This window comes from Emydura macquarii, unplaced genomic scaffold, assembly GCF_026122565.2.
Source record: "Emydura macquarii macquarii isolate MOO-44397 ecotype Brisbane River unplaced genomic scaffold, CSIRO-AGI_Emac_v2 contig_1348, whole genome shotgun sequence".
NCBI lineage: Eukaryota > Metazoa > Chordata > Testudines > Chelidae > Emydura > Emydura macquarii.
Window position 1 is genome coordinate 2331001 of NW_027131485.1, and position 14788 is coordinate 2345788.

Below are 14788 nucleotides of genomic sequence, written 5' to 3' on the forward strand. Positions count from 1 at the left end.
GTCTTTGTGACTCAGAGTGCAGCTGTCTCTGAAGCATATGGAGAACTAGAACAAAAGTGACTTTCCTTTGTCTCATCACACAGTGCTATCAGTGCCGGCTAGAGATGCCATGTGATGAGGCGGAAAGTAAAGGCTGTTCTTGGAACCTGGCACTGGTAATAGCCAGCAAACTGGGATTTCATGTTTAAAGGCATCGTTATTTTCATTCTAACCCTAAGGAAGAAAAAAAGAGACCTTTTTTCTGTGCGTGTGGAGAGGGGGTGAGCGAGCCCCTCTCTTTCACTTCCTGGCCTCTGCCCCAGATATCGAGAGAAATCTATTCCCAGTGACTCCTCACCAGGGGTCTGTTCCCCTCCTTCCATAGCCTGGTGTGGTGGTATCAAAGCTCAGAGCAGCGTGGCTGGCACTGTGAATGAAATCTGTTCACCGTGGGCTGCCGTTGTAAATACCTGGGCACATGAAAACCAGCCGAAGCCTCCTCCTCACCTGACAGTAATATTTGCCTAGGATGATGCCATTTGAAAGTCACAACATGACGATGGATTTTGAGATGGGGTTGGGAGAGGTTAAGTGGATCCTTAAAGCAGCAAAGGCCAAAGGTTTCATTCCTCCCTTTTAAGTAAAAAAAGAGCTTTTTATAAGAACTCCCTTCTGCCTCTTCACAGTAGCTGCTCGCCTCTCCACTTTATCCTCGCCTTGTTCGTGTGAACAGTGTCTCTAATGGAAAAAGAGATTGGACAAAAGAACCTTGGGACCCCCAGCAACAATTAAGAATTTCATTAAAATACAATAGACCAGTTATTGCTGGCTCATTATTAAGCTATAATAATTGCTAATTGTCTTATTAGCATTTAGCAATTATGCAAATGATGAAAAACATACCATAAAAGTAATACAATTACCCCTTTTTATATCAATAGTTTTAAAATCTAAAGTGGCGATGATTTTGCTCTCCAGGGTTTATTGGAAATGTCTTTAAAGCGGAGATAAACCTCTAACGATACTATTCACAGAGCAGGATTCAGATGGGGTAGGGCACGCAGACACAGTCCATCCTACAGACCTATATCGGTATAACTATGTCGCTCAGGGGGTGAAAAATCCACGCACCCCTGAGTTGATGGAATTAAACTGACCTAACCCCTTGTGTAGACAGCGCTCCTGCTGACGTAACTACCACTTCTCGGGGAGGTGGATTAACTATGCTGACAGGAGAGCGCTCTCCCGTCAGCTTAGAGCGTCTTCATTAAAGCGTGACCGCGGCACAGCTCCATCGGTGAATTTTTGCTCTCAGTGCAAGGGCTCAGACAGTTCCTTTGCGAGTGGAAGGGAAACAATCTGGCTAATGGCACATTCTTCATGTTGTTAAGATGTCATTTTTCCTTTCAGATCAAGAGGAAGGATTAGGGCACTAGCCTAAGATTTGGGACAATGGGTCTCAAGTCCCTGCTCTATCACAGGCTTCCCATGTCACATTGGGCCTTCTCTAAGAAAAAAAAAGATGTGTTCTTAACTCACGTTAGCTAACTTGAGGTGAGAGCTTAGTGAAGACAAAAGAGTTTGTAGTTCCCACATGAGTTAGCAGGTTGATTTAAACACACACAGCCAGATATTACAAGGTAATTAGGTGCCTGGGATCCAGAACTTTACCTTGGGCTATGAACACACCTTTCTTTTCTAGTGAATATGATGCTTGAGGCCCAGACCATCAAAGGTATTTAGATGCCTAACTCCTATTGATTTCAATGGGAGTTAGGTGCCTAGATACCCTTGAGGATCAGGGCCGAAGGGTCTCTGTGCCTCTGTTCTCCAGCTGTACACTGGGGATAATAACACTTCCCCACATCATACGGGTGTCATGAGGATAACTACCTTACAAAAGGTGAGGTACTCAGAGGTAATGGAGCCATATAAGTAGATAGATGTCCCTTGGGTTTTTCCCTGCCAGGAAAGACATGACTTCCCTAGGAAGTTCAGGAAATGTAGTTTAGAGCCAGGGCTGATACAAGGTACTGGCTATGACCTCTTGCTAAATATGTGTGGTGGGGATTTACCCATTTATTAAATGCAACAGACTGAAAGAGGTCAATAGAAAAAGGCTTACTGAACAGACCTCAACTCCAGGGCTGTCTATTATATTGTCTTTCTAAAAGGTAGACTCTAGCTTGACAGAAGTTATGGGCTGGAAGCAGAAGCCACTTGGTGACATCCTATGACCTGGCAGGAGGTCATACTGGAGGACTGTAATGGGCCTTTCTGGCCTTAAACATCCATTACTCTATGATTAGTCATCATTGTTTTGTGGTTTTGTGGTCTGGCTATTTTTGGCTTGGATTTGCTGATGTTTTGAAGTGATGTATTTTTCATTAGGTCCCTAGCTGGTGCCTGGATGTTTAAATCTGAATAAAAATGTCAAAATAATGCTTATTTGCAGTGCTGTTGTAGCTGTGTTGGTCCCAGGATATTGGCGAGACAAGGTGCATGAGGTGATAATTTGATTGGACCAACTTCTGTTGGTGGAAGAGACAAACTTTGGAGCTTCATGGGGCTGAAGAAGGCCTGAAGAAGAGCTCATTGGAGCTCAAAAGCTTGTCTCTTCCACCAACAGGAATCGGGCCAATAAAAGATAAGACCTCACCCACCTTGTCTCTCTAAATTCATGCTTGGCATTGGACAGGCCCCAGGATGATGGCAGTCCCTGCCCTGAGGAGTTTACAATTGAATATCTAGTAAATGAAATTTAACTTGAATGTCTCTGCACTTGGCTCCTTTTCCTTCCACAGATCTATTTCCACAACACAGAGCTCCCATATTTGGCACTGCTCCATTCGCCTTCCAGCTGGAAAAGCAAAATGGATAATTCATTCTAAAGCTGGCGTTAATGCTTCTAGATTAATGCATCAGGGCCACGTGGTATTTGTATAGAGGTGAGTTTTGCTAGTTCTCCTAGAGGTTGCCAATCCACTCTCCCTAGCACAGTGTTAGATTTAGAAATATTTAGTTTCATACTTTGCATTCCAACTTGGAGGTTTGTGGAGAAAATGTGGAAAAAATTGCTAACACGGGTATTGTGCGGATTACATGACGGTCTCCTAAGCAGCCACAGACTGGAGACCAGGAAATCCTGATCTCTAACTATGGCTCTGCAGCTGACGTGCTGGGAGAGAGACCAGGTGGGTGAGGTTATATCTTGTATTGGATCGAGGTCTGTGGGTGAGAGAGCCAAGGTTTCGAGCCACACAGAGTCTTCTTCGGGTCTGGGAAATGTGGTGCGAGCGAGCGTCACAGGGAAATGCAAGGTGGCACAGATTGTTTAGCATCAGTAGTTAGCACATATTCTAAGGGCCCATTCAAGGTCAAATGGCTTGTTAACACTTGCTGCTCAGTGGGGGTGGATTAATGAAGGCAATGGGAGAGTTCTTTCCCATTGGCTTAGCGTGGCTACACTAGAGTTTATAGCAGCGCAGGTGCAGCGGTGCCACTGTAAACTCTCTTGTGTAGCCATAGCTTTAGTTTTCCAGTATGTAAAGCTAGGATAACACCCATTTACCCACATTGCCTGGGGTTGGGAGGGTTAATTTATTAATGTCTAGCATGTTTTGAAGAGGGAAAGTGCTATATAATCGCTAACAAACATGTCAGCTCAGTTCACCAGGTTTTTATCTCTGCTCCACTGATAACAGGCAGAAAAAAAATCAAAGAAAGGCAAATCAATTTGAAGGAAAGGGTAAGATGGGAGGGGTATGTGTCCATGGTGATACCATGACAAGGATTCACCTAATCTGGTGAAATAATCATGTTCTGGTTTGAAAAGTCAGGCTTCGGTTTTGGTTTCAGCGATACGCAGAGTCAGCTTGTGTAACTAGCGTGTTATTTCTTTTTATGATAGTGCAAAGATCACGGTCTGTTTATTTCAGTTGGCTCTGTCGGAGGGGGGCCCTAATGCCTTTGGTCTGGGCTTGTCACCTTTTAAAATAAATTGTCTGGTGTGTCAAACTTGTTGCATTGAGTCATGACCCCACATGATCTTGTGGTAGCATCAAAATATATTTTGGGGCCCTTTTAATGTCCTGCTTGCTTCATTTGCAGGAAATCTGATACTTTAGGACTCTCCCATCCCTAGAGAATCGGAATGGGTGACTCTGTCCCATCCCTAACCTCACTGCAACAGCTGAAGTTTCTTGACCTTGTGTGTGGGAAAAGAGGCGCTGCTATTAGAGAAGTGGAGACAGACCCCTTCACCATGAAGGATTGAGGGAGCTCTGGGGGGTGAGGGTCAGAGACCTCCCTCCCACATTGTGAGATTCTTTTATTTATTTCCTGGAAATCACTTTATGTAACAGGATAACTGGATGTCACTTGCTTCCGATGCTCAAGATTCTTTACTCCAAGGCTTGGAGCAGGGAGATTTTTTCCTTTTGAGAAGTCTCCTGGATGCATCCAATGTAGGGATCTGCAGGTTGACACAAGTGCATCCTGTGGTTGTAACCTCATGTTTTACTTTCAGCTTCTTTCAATGTCAAGTCATGTTTGAACTTGAATTTTATATTTTTCTCCAGGTACTTCACAGGTAAAACCGCAGACTAGCTCAGGATACCTCAGTCAGTAGTGATTGGTTTGGTACAGTTTGGAAGCATTTCCTAATGGAACGGGTAGCTATGAAATCATTCTTTGTTTTCTCTGACCTGGGCCTTTTAAATTTCTGAGGAATCAGCCTGGCTGCATTTTGGTAAGGAAGAGTTGAGGCAGCATGTGACAGAGGAGACACGCATACTCGGTTCTCTCATGGATCCTTCCTTTCTGTTTTAAGTCCCTTAATTTAAAATAAGTCATTCATTTTAAATGTATATGGGTGTTCTGTCAGAATATGGGTATCTCCAGTATATGGGTCTCTACAGAAAAACATGCCCCTGCTAGTGTTGGGAGAAATAACAGCCATATATAGAAACCAACTGAGAGAAGACCAAGTTTTGTTAAATGCCAAGTAATTTCACAACATGGGTGAGATAAGATTTTCGTGTCCTTGAGATGTGAGCAAACTGTAATATTCACCCCTGGGTCCAAAGCTCTGGAGATGTATCGGGATATCAGTATTGCCAATCCTAAGTGTTCAAAAATAAGGACTTGGGACACTGCCAAAACCATGAGATGGGCCGGCCTATGTTAGCTGACTCAGTCTGCGGGGCTGTAAAATTGTAGTGTGGACGTTCGGGCCCAGGTCTGAGGTCGCAGGGCTCAATTCGGAGTCACTCTCATTTTCTCATTCCCAGCACTGCAATAGCTAGGCAGTAAACACTGCAGGGGAATGTTTATCTCCCAAAAAACCTGTTTTCATTGAATTAAAAAAAGAAATCCCACAAATGAATTTTGTAAATCTGCCACGGCTTCCTTATTTCTACAGAACCTGCAGTTCCCAAACTCCCTGGAGGGGACTGAGTGTGGTGCCCTTATGTCCACAGTAATGAGAGCATTGGCTTTTGCAAGTTTGCAAGAAAATAGGGTTTGAGAATTGGTTTGGATAATCTAAATTTGACTGGGCCAAAATTCCCTGCTGTGGAAGTTTCTGTTAACATTTGCCCAGAAACTGCGCCTTTGTTTGCCACACACCTGTCCAATAGGGTGAACAATTCTGGTCTTATGCTGCATTTCTTCTGACTGACCTCATCAAGGGTTGATTAATTTCTAGCGTAGATTAAGCAGAAACAGATGTTTACCTTCTGCTCCTTTGCTGAAGCCAGGCAATGCTAGCAAGCTGGCTTAAAGTGCGATATTTCCTAGCAACACCAACATTTTATTGATTGTTTTAGCTGTAGAGCAACATATGCTAAGGCCTTATTACAAGGGATTCCTATAAATGGCATACAGGATTAATAATGTATTTATAACACAACTTTGGTTTAGTATAAAATGACCTATAAATGTGTAATAAATGTTTTATAATGTTTTTGTAGCCTGTTATAAATGATAAATGGGATACTATAGATGCCACATCAAATATTGATGCTGCATTGTGTGCATCTTTGTGCTGTTACTGTTCAGAAACCATTAATAATAAAGTGAATGGAGATGTAAAAGTTGCTGACATGCCCAGCAAGCCATTTATAATGAAATGTATAATCCTTCCCATAAAGTAAATACATTGGCTGGTGACTGTTGATGAAATGGAAACACACTGTGAATTATTTGTAAGGTATTTATATATTAATGTATATTATCCATATCATGTCATAGAACTGCCATTAATATATTATACGGGGTGTATTAATTCTTTATACCTAATTTATAGGCAGCTCTTAGACGAAAGCATTATTTTGTGTCCTTTGCTGCTGTCAACCATACGAACACATTTCTTGTGAGTTCAGTGCTTTTCCAGCTGCTTCTTTTAAGTTAATAACGTTAATTGATGGTAATGGTCATGATCCTTTCCTCCTGGGGCCGATGCTCAGCTGAAGGTGTGCCCTTCTGATCTGACCGAGGCCCAGATCCACAAAAGGATTTAGGGGTTGCCATGCTGGGCGGTGTGGTGCCTAACTTTTAGGCATCTAGAAAATCATGGGAACACCACAACTATCCACAAAGCCTGAATTAGGTGCCTAGGCTTCTGTACAATGAGGTGGGGGAGAGAGGTGCCTCGGAATGTGATCCACAAAAACCGGCATGCTGCAGGGAGATGTCAATGACGGGAATGTACTAAGCCCTGCCCTCTCACAGAGCTAGGCGCCTAAGTCTGGGCTGCAGGGAGGTGCCTCTCTCTGCTTGGAGATCCACAGCCAGGAACTCGTCTATTGGAGGCCAGTTCCTAAGGCGTTTCTTGTGGCAAAGAGGTAGGCACTTGCCTTGGGCCACACAAAATGGCCGGAGGAGGAAGGGGTCGGGGTGGTTATAACTTTTAGCCCATTGGTTATAGAGCACACTGCTGGGCTTGGGACACCTGACTTCACGTCCCCCCTTTGCCAGCGGGGGAGAAAGGATTTGAACAGATATCAGCCCCCTCTCAGCAAGGTGCTGTAACCACTGAGCTACAGGATGTTCTGATGTAGGGGGGTCCCTCAGTCTCTCCTGGTGAAGCTGTTCCCTGTGAATAGATCATGAAAGAGTGATTGGAGCAGGGGGACCAGATCTGGGATGCCCACTTTCCAGGTGGGTGTCCCAATCACTGGACTATAAAGCCATTCTCCCTCCCTCTCTCACTCTCATCCAGTGACTTAAGTATTTATTTACAGTGGAACAGTCATTGAGAGAGAGAGAGAGAGAGAGAGAGAGAAGGGCGCTGTAGGCTAGTGGTTGGGGCTAACAGTTATAGGGTGGCACCATGACCACTTCCTCCTCCTCGGACCAGGGACAGATCATTACACGGCCTCTGAGAGCTCCCATGACAGCTGATTGGGTTTCACGCATGACATAGGCAGCCAAATGCTTTTCTTCCCCGTTTGTGAATCACTCTGGGACTCTGGCAGGAGTTAAGACATCTGGCCGCCCGCAGGCAGGCAGGCAGGCAGTCATGCATGTGCCCAATGGCAGAAGCACAGGCAGCTAGGGAACTTTTACCCTTTAGGTGCCAGGTGACTTTAGGCACCTCTGGGGGCGGTGGGAGTTTTGTGGATGACAGTGGAGCCAAAACTGGGACTTGGGGATCTAAGTACATTTGTGGAGTGCGGCCCAAGCCCCTAACTGCTGACTGAGAGTAAAAACTGACCTAAATTCAGATGCAACTACCCCTTATAAAATTCTCTTTCTTTCACTGGACTTTACATTCTGGATCTAAGATTCTTAGGAGCTGCTTCCTCCAGCAACTTCTTCTCTCTGCTCAGATTCGGTGTTGGCTGTACTCTGGTGCAGTTGTGTTGAAGCAGCAAACCCACGCTGCCTACTGTCCCACACTCCTTTCATTCAAGCTCCCTGGGCCTGACGGGCTCTGTGTTTGCAGTGAAGGCTTTGCTCATTCCGTTGTGGGGAAGCATGAGCGAGACACAACGTTCTTTAATATGGGGCTGGAGCTGCTGCCTGGCATATGCCTCATTTCCAATTAGGATGGCTGGTTTGAGACCTCCAGGCCCAATTTGCCATTGTCCTGGGCCTTGTGTACTCATTTATTTACGCTAGTGAAAAGCAGATAGAAGCAGCCACTTTACATTCATTCTGCACTGCCAGAAATAACTACACAACGGGCTGGGTAACAATGAATGGACCCTAGCGCTGTTTATCATGGCATGTATTTACTGCTCTCTATTAGCTCCTCCCCCATCTATTTTAGACCTTACCCCATACATCCAATTCTACTGTGCAGTAGAAGCAGGAGCTTCCCCATTTTAAGATAAATTACTTCTGTTTCCTACATCCTCTTCCTTACATTTCCTACACTGATCCTGTATCACCCATGCCACCAGCAGTTTCAATTTACTGGGATTTTGCAGGATGAACAAATAAGACAGGGACATGCATGTAGTGTTTAGAAGAGAGCGCTTGCTCTTCAACTCCTGAAATGCAGGCCGCCTCTACCTGCTGAACTAGCCGCGCCGCTTTGGTAGCTCAGCAAATATGTACATGAACTTCAGTCCGCTAAGGCAACGATAGACATATACCCTAGAGATGGGCTGGAGCGGTTAAGTTTGAGCCAAACATTTCCAAAGGGAAGGAGTGTTCAGATTTGCAGCTTTGGTTATGGCTCCTTTCTAACACCTCCTGGTCATGTTTCTACAGATAAGGGTGTGCATGCTTATATGGAAATGTGACATGTCTTTACATTGGAAACGTGCATGGAGCGAACAGGTGTTGGTCTGTTAAAAGATCAGGTAGTGGTGGATGCATAAATGGGTTATTGTCTGAACAGGGGACAGATGAGGGAAGTGGCTTCAAGATGTTTCTTCACTCAGCTAACTTGTCTTGCCCCTTTTAGCCCCCTAACGTTGTCACCCAACCAGACAAGAGTTCAGTTATGGCAAACAAGAGCAGAGAATGACCCTGTAGCCTGTGTGCTCAGATGCCCACTAGTCAACCACCTACGGCCTGGTGCACATCAGCCCTAGATATATGGCATTTGCCTTAATCAACTCTGCACTGGACTTGGCTGGCCTGGAGACAGGTTGACCAAGTAGGGCTACCCTACCTCCCTGACCCACCAATACCTTTGACTGCTGCAGAAACCCTCAAAATCCTAAGCATCTCCTGTGATGTCAGCTGCTCGAGCACCAATGCTCGGCCAATCAGGTGTGCAGGGAGGTGGTGGGAAGCGGTATGAGGACAGGCCAAGCAGAAGACTCAGCTAATGGACCATCATCTTAATGGGTCCCCACGTCTGCCTCTAGTTGCACAACCATGGCTCGCCCCAGCAGCTTTGCAGCGGAGATGTCCTCTGCGCTCCCCCGGCCGGGCGGAGAGGAGGGTCGCATTGGTGGAAATCAGCCTGGTTCTTAACTCCAGCCCACTGGATCCTTCTACACCTGACCCCCAGCAGGCTAGAAAAAGCCCAGCTCCAGGCAGGAGCGGGTTAGCCAAACCCCTGGCCTGGCCTGCCCACGCCCAGGTGTATGAGTCAGAGGAAAGCGCCTTCCCCTGCCTGGCTGGGTTTACCGGACCCCGAGGGCTGGCTCGGCAGCTCCTCGCTCTCCACCCGGTTGGGGCAGGGCCCGCGCCCAGCGCTCTCGGGGTGTCTCCCCGGGCAGCCAAGCGAGCAGAGCCAGAGCCGGTCCAGCGGGCAGCTCTGCCTCCCCCCCCCGGCAGGGCTCGGCCTGGCCCCTCGCTGGTGTGGAGCGGGGCCGGGGGACCCGGTCCCTGCCCTCGGGAAGGAGCCGGGCCTCTCCTCTCCTCTCCCCCGGCGGGGGGCGCCCGGACCGGTTCGCGGCTGGTCCCTCCCCCCGCTCCTCCCTGCCGCTTTCTCCCCGCCTCTTCCCCACAGATCCGGCCCCGGGGCTGGACTCGGCTCGGCTCGGCTCCTCACCGCCGCACACAGTCCAGCCGCCGGCTGCAGCCGGGACCCGCGGGCTGAGTCGGGCGGCGAGCCGCGGGCAGCGGGACAAGCCGGCGCGGCGCCTTGGGAAGGGCCAGGCGGGGAGCGGGACTCGGCGCCGGCAGCCTGCGGCCGGGGCTGGGAGTCGGGCTCCCTCCGCCAGACACAGGCGGGCTGGGACCAACTTTGCCGGCGGCACCCCCCAGCAGTGACCGGGGGGGCGTGAACCTGCATCGCCTGCACACCCCCCCCCCACCACCACAGCAGTGACCTGGGGGGGATCTTGAACCAGCATCGCCTGCACACAGCCCCCCTTCCCCCCAGCAGTGACTGAGAGGGGGGCTTGAACCAGCATCGCCTGCACCCCCAGCAGTGACGGGGGCTGGTTGCAGCATTCCCTTTCTTGCCTGGGAGGTTGGTAGCAAAAGCACCTGGCAGCAGGAGAAGAAGGATCTGGGTCTGTAAGGGAAGGAAGCTGGTGGGGATTGGGGCGCTTCCTGGCATCTCCAGGTGCTGCTCTGGATGTCAGATTTTCCCCTGGGAGCATCGCTGCAGGGTCTGCCTGGACTAGACCTACCGGCAGCAGCCTCGCCTCACCTGTACTCGTCTGACTGCCCGCCTCTCCAGCATGGCAGCCATCAAAAACTTGCAGCTGTGGTGCAAGCAGCAGTGCGAAGGCTACCGGGATGTCAGCATCACCAACATGACCACCTCTTTTCGGGATGGGCTGGCGTTCTGTGCCATCCTTCATCGGCACAGACCAGAGCTCATGTGAGTAACAGCGAGCGGCCGGTGGCCTCCCCCCCGTGTGTTGTAGCTGGCGGGGCCTTCTATTATCTTGAATTATGAGAAGTTCTCCTATAGCAGATCCACATCTGTCTCCCTCCCGCAGAAATGGGGTACATTTGTAAATTTCTTACACCAGAAACACTGAGGAGTCCTGGAACTGCGGTTCTAGAAATCGTTGCTCATCTTAAAGCAATTAAGAGTCATTTAAAACCTGACAGGAAAAAAAAGCCCCCCAGAAAATCGCAGTAGGGCACTGAATGACTTAATAGCTGCTTCAGGCTTCCCGCACAATTATGTTTCTCAACACTCAGTGCTGGATCTCTCTTCCAGAGCCCTGGGGCTTTGGTTGGCTGGAGTCTGAGTCTTGGACAGGGATGTGTTTCTGTGCTAGTCTTTCACGTGGAACTTCAGTGTATAGAACTCACCTGAGTGGGAAGAAATCAGGCTGTGAATTAATTCTCTGCCCAGCCCTGTCGCCTGGGGGTGAGGGAGACTGGGTTGGCATGTGAGTTGAGTTCTTAGGACCAAGGCAATGGGAGGGGAGTCGAAGAGTGTCCCCAAACATCAATTGTGCATCAGGCAGGCTGTCTTTGAGTAGTGTGGCCTTTCCAGGGTGTGAGCCCTGTCCTCCTAAGCCATCTCCTTACACTCCTCGAGGAACTCTCGGAGTTAGCAGCTTTTCTAGTCCAGTCCAGGTGTGTGGTTAAACTAAATTCCAAGTTTTTCCTACTGCAGGAGTTTGACTGTGTCCAATTAACAGCAGTTCCTGGTCTTGTCCAGCACCGCCTGGTACAGGGCAGAGATCTCGTGTTCCGGGATCCGTGTGGCTGGGGGCTTGCTGAGTTCCTGCTGCATCAGAACAACTGGATGCTCAGGCTGTGTGCTGCATTGGTCCCAGGGTATGAGAGAGGCGGGTGAGGTGATATTTTTTTTATGGGACCATCTTCTCTTGGTGAGAGAGACCAGCTTTTGAGCTTACACTGAGCTCTTCTTCAGACCTGAAGCTTGTCTCTCTCACCAACAGAAGTTGGTCCAGTAAAAGATGCTTCCTCACCCACTTTGTCTGTCTAGAATGCTCAAATGTAATGGGAAGGCCCTGGGCCTCCCTGTCACCTCCCTTCCAGCCCTTGTGCTCCGCTTTGGCAGTCCTTTCCTGAAAGCAGAACACCTCCAAGCCAGTGGCTTGTTTCTCCCCATTCACTCTCCTTTCTTCTCTTCAGCCAGTTGTGAAAGGCTGTGGCTGAGCTATAAACACTTAAAATATGTCCCTTCTGTTGCTAAACAAGTTTAAACACCAGTTGGGGAACGTTTCCTTCTTTGCAGTTAATGTTTGCTTAGGCTCCGCTTTCCATGCTGAGCCAAATGGCAGTTTCATCAGTTATTAGCTGGGCAATAAATGCTAGTTAAATGAAACAAAACAAAACCAAACCCTGGGAATTTCCAGGCAGGCTTCCATGCTGGGAAGCTTAAAGAAGCTGCACTGGAAACATGCTCCTTCCACTGACACTTCTCCCTCCCCCACCCCACTGCCTCTCCCGAAAGCAGACACGCTCTCTATTTCCATGGAAGAGCTTTTTGTTAACCCACAAACCATTCTCAGTTGCTGCCTGGTTGTCATGCCAATTGCTTGTTCACGGATTTAGAGCCCAATCCTGTGAGGGAAGGAGAACCAGTGACTTTATCCTGCACCAGGAGCCCGGTGCGCTTAGCCTCTTGCACAGCTGTCCCATAGGGTTTTAGACTTTGCCTTGCCCTGCTGCTGGGATAGGACCCAGCCGCTGTATTCTGCAAGGAAGTGCTGAATACTGCCCCTGAAGTTGTAGTCTGTGTTCTTTGCACTATTGACTTTAGCTTGAAGGCTAGTAGCAGATGAGGTGTGAGAACAAAGCAGGGGGCAGGGAGAGAATTCCTCTGCCATATTGATTAGAGCACCGGGGTCCCCTCTGGTAGGACATGTCAGGCTGGCAAAGAACTGGGTTATTTTTTCTACTTTGGGGCTTTTCTCCAATTCCTTGGACTGGGCCCTCCTGCTTAGACCGTTCTGTGAGTTCTGTTCTGTGTGGAGTCTCTCTTACAGGTGTCTCACTTCGTGCTTAAACCCCAGGAAGTGGCCATCCATCCCTTCTCACATCTCTCCTGGGACTGTGGGTTTCCTTAAAGTTTGCTTCGGTGCTTTAAGCTGCAGCCAGTGAATGAATAGCTTGTTTGAATGGCAGGAGCAGCCACCCATCCACTGCAGTCTTTCTGAAACTAGTTTCTCCTCCCTCATTTGATCAGGTGCCATTGCATTGCTCCCTTTGCTTCTTGCCACATCACCATGTACACAGTCTTGGAGGCTCTGCAGGACTTCCCTTGCCTGCCTTTAACCCAGAGTCAGTAAGATGGTAAATGCCCAGGGGAAGAGGGGTTTGTGTGACTCCCAGACACTCAGAAAGGACTAGCTAAGTCCTGGCTGGCCTTGTGTTGAAAGTGCGTCACACCACATCAAACCGGACGCTCGTGGGCAGGAGGTTGGCTATCTGAGCTACTGGGAAATGTGGCTGTTGGTCAGTCTAGTGGGTGGGATATAATGTTTAGGCAGCATGTCTAGAACGGGATAGACACACTTTAAATAAATCTCTCTTCAGTAGAGCTGCAAACACTTTTTGTGATTTCTCCCTGGGTTGTTTTTTTTTTTTTTTTTTTTTTTTGGGTTGAATTCTGCATCACATAGTTTCATGTGCAGCCCTGCTCAGATGGACACACAGACACAGGTTAAATTATGACAATTATGACTTTGGCTCAGGTCTCCCTGTTCATGTTAACAGTAGCAGAGTCACACAACAAAGCAACTGGGGTATGATTGGCAGGTCGAGGTGCTGCTGGAGGGAGATGCTCCCTTTATGCGCTTGGTGTTTGAAGTTGCAGGAGGTCATGGATAGCTGTGTTCTTAGTCAGCAGCCTGGATTTTCTTTTAAATTCCTAAAAACCTCAGTAAAATAGTCAAAGTCCATCTGAGAGCTCCCCATAGCTCTGGAACTCCTGGTGCACGAGTGGGGTGTGCGTGTCTGGTTCTCGGGGGGCTTCTGAGCTTCTCTCATATCTGGGAAAAATCCTAGTGGGAGACTAAGAGCATGACATAGGCTGTAAAATTGGAGACCTCTGCTCATGGTAGGGCGGCATAATTAGGGTTTGGTGAGCTCTGTACTTTTGCAACAGAGCTAATTTGTGTCTATAAATCACAGATTAAATGGTGAACTGTACATCTGCTGGGATTGTTTTGCAACATGTTTTCCTGTCTTGGCTTCTGCAGATGACATCTTAGTTAGCTGGGAGAGGGGGTGTTTCTTGCTCCGGGAGGCATGGAGAGTAGCAAGACAGTCAGCAAAACGCCATGTTGTTAATAGTTTTCTATTCTGGGGTTTGCAGTCCATAGGTCAGAGGGGAGGCTGGTGTAATCATCTTTTCCTTCTTCCTGTTTCCTGCCAGAAAACATATGGAGGGAAGGATAATTCCTTCCAAACATAACTGATGTGAGGCAGCCGTGGCGAGAGGCTCTGTGGGCACAGGGCAGGCTGCATACAACTAGAACTGCATTCCCCACTAGCCCTAGAAGTCTAGGGCAGAGTTAGGGAAGAAACCCAGCACTGAATGAATTGGGAATGAATTCCCCTTTCACCCCCAATAGATTAAGATTTCTTAGTGTCTCCCCCCTGCATACACAGCATATACACCATTCCAGGCAGGTTTGAATCCATGATGGGTGGGGAGTGAATACAGAGCATTAATTTATTCTTGTCAGAAGAAGATGAAACTTCCCAGCTTGGGAATCCAAGAGGTAAACTCTGCAGTGTTCTTACCTTGGCATCAGCTGGGGGGTGTGATGTTACTGGGCCGTTAGTTGGGTTTTGAGTCTGTTCTGATAAGTGAGTCTAAAAAAGCAGAGAAACTGTGCTCTGTCACTCGCTCCCTCTGGTATTAATTCCAGATGTTTTAGGGAAGCTTTGGTGGAAAGGTTTTGATTAAGCTCTGTCTTCTTTCTCTCCCTCTTCCCTGCAGCCCATAAGTGATATT

General features: G+C 48.2%; 2 protein-coding genes across 3 annotated transcripts in view; both read left to right on the forward strand.

The window, feature by feature from the left end:
* Positions 1 to 10158, forward strand: part of LOC137155253 (retina and anterior neural fold homeobox protein 2-like) — a 27599-nt gene extending 17441 nt beyond the window's left edge. The window contains exon 5 of the mRNA XM_067551459.1: positions 9896 to 10158. Within this exon, the coding sequence (XP_067407560.1) occupies positions 9896 to 10158 (263 nt within the window). The remainder of the gene's footprint in view (positions 1 to 9895) is intronic.
* MICALL2 (MICAL like 2) overlaps positions 9333 to 14788 on the forward strand; it is a 36942-nt gene continuing 31486 nt past the window's right edge. For both annotated transcript variants that reach the window (XM_067550876.1, XM_067550877.1), the window contains exon 1: positions 9333 to 10717. In XM_067550876.1, coding sequence (XP_067406977.1) covers positions 10575 to 10717 — 143 coding nt within the window. In that variant the 5' untranslated portion in view covers positions 9333 to 10574. The remainder of the gene's footprint in view (positions 10718 to 14788) is intronic.